We start from the raw sequence: 3,353 nt of genomic DNA on the forward strand, positions 1-3,353 counted from the left end.
ATCACTCATCATCATCACTGTCATCATCACTGTCATCATCATCACCGTCATCATCACGGTCATCATCATCATCATCATCATCATCACTGTCATCTTCATCATCATCATCATCATTGTCATCATCATCATCACTGTCATCACTGTCATCATCATCACTGTCATCATCATCATCATCATGGCCATATTATAAAGCTTCTACAGTGCTGATGCTGAAGCCGTCTCCTTGGTGCTACTGCTGCTATCTCAACCTGTTCATAACATTTAAAAACAACAACAGGCATTCAGAACCACGTCGACACCTTGTGCTGTACATCAATAATGAGTCCAGTCGTTTCAGGAGGAAACCGGATGAATATGGCAAGATGCACTCTAATACGACTACGTCCCAAACAAGTCAACGAATATAATACATCTTTTTATATTAGCGGTCCTGACTGCAAAAAAACCTGCCTTCAATTTAAACATGGGTATATCTGTAGGTAAGTATGGTTATGTGTTAATAAGTAGGGGTTTAAAATAGACGGTTAGCCCTGACGTACAGAGAGTCTGGAACCCAGTTCTCCATTCCTTCAACCCCAAAGGAAGTTCAGGAACAACAACATGCAGACACCCTACATCATCTAATATAATATTCTTCCTTCACAAAATCCCAAATGTCTGACTTGGATTTATCTCAACCCCAAAAAAGGAAACATAATTGTTCTGTTTAAAAAAGAGCTAGGACACTCAGAGGACATCTCAAGGGTCAGGGGTTAAAAATCGGTGTGCGGCGGCCATTTTGTATCACTACAACATGGTTTAGGTTAGCTTGCTGATAACCACTCCTGTTAGGTGTGTTTGTCCTGAAATATCTCACTGTGCCTTCCTCTGTTAGGGAGTTGGAGGGTTTGTGTGATATGACCTAAAATATGACTATGTTTTGTGCTTGTGCCTTTTTGCAGGCGTATCATTAGGACATTACTGGGACATGAGGAATGCTAGGACTGCCACATGAGCAATGGGACAAATTCAAGTGTGTGTGTTTGAGTATGTGTTAAAGGGATACTTCGGGATTGTGGCAGTGAGGCCCTTTATCTACTTTCCCCAGAGTCAGATAAACTCCTGGATACCAGTTTTATGTCTCTGTGTCCAGGTTGAAGGAAGTTAGAGGTAGTTTCACGAGCCAACGTTTCCAGTCATTGCGCTAGCGCTAGTTAGCAATTGCGCTAACGCTAGTTAGCAATTGCGCTAGTTAGCAACTTCTTTCAAACAGCACACAGATAACATAAAAAAAATGGTATCAACGAGTATCATCTGACTCTGGGGAAGGAGAAAAAAAAGGGCTTCATTGCCAAAATCCCGTAGCATCCCTTTTAAGTGTATGCGTTACTGTGTGAACCTCTGTTATAGGTTAAGACTCTCGTGCTTCCCCTCTCCTACACCGCGTCCCCAGTTGGTCTCGGCCCTATGTTGGGGTTTTGGCCCAGTCCAGTGGGGGACGGTACCCGGGACAGCGTTCTAGTTGTGTTCTGCCAGGACGTCGCTGAACACGTTCAGGAACATGTGAACATGGTACTCTTTAAACACCAGAGCAGGACGGAACCGGATGGACCGATCTCCACAGCCACCCAGCAGAACACCTGGGAGACAGACAGAGAAGATGAGAGGTTACACAGAAGGTCACCAGCGTGGAGTGTGTATAGGAGTGTGTATGTGAATGTGAGTGCGTATAGGAGTGCGTATAGGAGTGCGTATAGGAGTGTGTACGCAGGTTTTTCTCTCTATCGATCTGTCCATCCATATCTGTGTGTGTGGGTTGTGTGTTTGTACACGGGCGTATCCCTATCAATCCATCTGTGTGTGTGTGTGTGTGTGTGTGTGTGTGTGTGTGTGTGTGTGTGTGTGTGTGTGTGTGTGTGTGTGTGTGTGTGTGAGTAGTGTGTCTTACCCTTGTCCCGGGCTTTGAGGAGGATGCTGTTTCGTGTGGCGTCATCACGGATGTCGATGGCACAGAATGTCCCCTGTCCCCGAGCACTGCTCAACAGGTTAGGGTACTGGTCCTGAAGGAGGGGTACAGACGTTAGCATGCACAGACAACGTCTCTGGTACCTGTAGTTGGTAGAGTCTCTGTCTCTGGTACCTGTAGTTGGTAGAGTCTCTGGTACCTGTAGTTGGTAGAGTCTCTGGTACCTGTAGTTGGTACAGTCTCTGGTACCTGTAGTTGGTAGAGTCTCTGTCTCTACTACCTGTAGTTGGTAGAGTCTCTGGCACCTGTAGTTGGTAGAGTCTCTAGTACATGTAGTTGGTAGAGTCTCTAGTACATGTAGTTGGTAGAGTCTCTAGTACATGTAGTTGGTAGAGTCTCTAGTACCTGTAGTTGGTAGAGTCTCTAGTACCTGTAGTTGGTAGAGTCTCTGTCTCTGGTACCTGTAGTCGGTAGAGTCTTTGTCTCTAGTACATGTAGTTGGTAGAGTCTCTGTCTCTGGTACCTGTAGTTGGTAGAGTCTCTGTCTCTGGTACCTGTAGTTGGTAGAGTCTCTGTCTCTGGTACCTGTAGTTGGTAGAGTCTCTGTCTTTGGTACCTGTAGTTGGTAGAGTCTCTGGTACCTGTAGTTGGTAGAGTCTCTGGTACCTGTAGTTGGTAGAGTCTCTGTCTCTAGTACCTGTAGTTGGTAGAGTAACTGGTAGTCGGTAGAGTCTCTGTCTCTAGTAGAGTCTCTAGTACCTGTAGTTGGTAGAGTCTCTAGTACCTGTAGTTGGTAGAGTCTCTAGTACCTGTAGTTGGTAGAGTCTCTAGTACCTGTAGTTGGTAGAGTCTCTAGTACCTGTAGTTGGTAGAGTCTCTAGTACCTGTAGTTGGTAGAGTCTCTAGTACCTGTAGTTGGTAGAGTCTCTAGTACCTGTAGTTGGTAGAGTCTCTAGTACCTGTAGTTGGTAGAGTCTCTGTCTCTAGTACCTGTAGTTGGTAGAGTCTCTAGTACCTGTAGTTGGTAGAGTCTCTGTCTCTAGTACCTGTAGTTGGTAGAGTCTCTACTACCTGTAGTTGGTAGAGTCTCTAGTACCTGTAGTTGGTAGAGTCTCTAGTACCTGTAGTTGGTAGAGTCTCTAGTACCTGTAGTTGGTAGAGTCCCTGTCTCTAGTACCTGTAGTTGGTAGAGTCTCTAGTACCTATAGTTGGTAGTGTCTCTAGTACCTGTAGTTGGTAGTGTCTCTAGTACCTGTAGTTGGTAGAGTCTCTAGTACCTGTAGTTGGTAGTGTCTCTAGTACCTGTAGTTGGTAGAGTCTCTAGTACCTGTAGTTGGTAGAGTCTCTAGTACCTGTAGTTGGTAGAGTCCCTGTCTCTAGTACCTGTAGTTGGTAGAGTCTCTGTCTC

At 45.3% G+C, this 3,353-nt stretch overlaps 1 protein-coding gene across 1 annotated transcript in view; it reads right to left on the minus strand.

Moving 5' to 3' along the window:
* Window positions 1-704: 704 nt before the first annotated feature.
* Window positions 705-3,353, minus strand: part of LOC121844402 (4-aminobutyrate aminotransferase, mitochondrial-like) — a 35,662-nt gene continuing 33,013 nt past the window's right edge. The window contains 2 exon segments of the mRNA XM_042314429.1: window positions 705-1,619; window positions 1,928-2,039. Of these exon segments, the coding sequence (XP_042170363.1) occupies window positions 1,498-1,619; window positions 1,928-2,039 (234 nt within the window). The 3' untranslated portion in view covers window positions 705-1,497.

Source organism: Oncorhynchus tshawytscha, unplaced genomic scaffold, assembly GCF_018296145.1.
Source record: "Oncorhynchus tshawytscha isolate Ot180627B unplaced genomic scaffold, Otsh_v2.0 Un_contig_9948_pilon_pilon, whole genome shotgun sequence".
Classification (NCBI taxonomy): domain Eukaryota; kingdom Metazoa; phylum Chordata; class Actinopteri; order Salmoniformes; family Salmonidae; genus Oncorhynchus; species Oncorhynchus tshawytscha.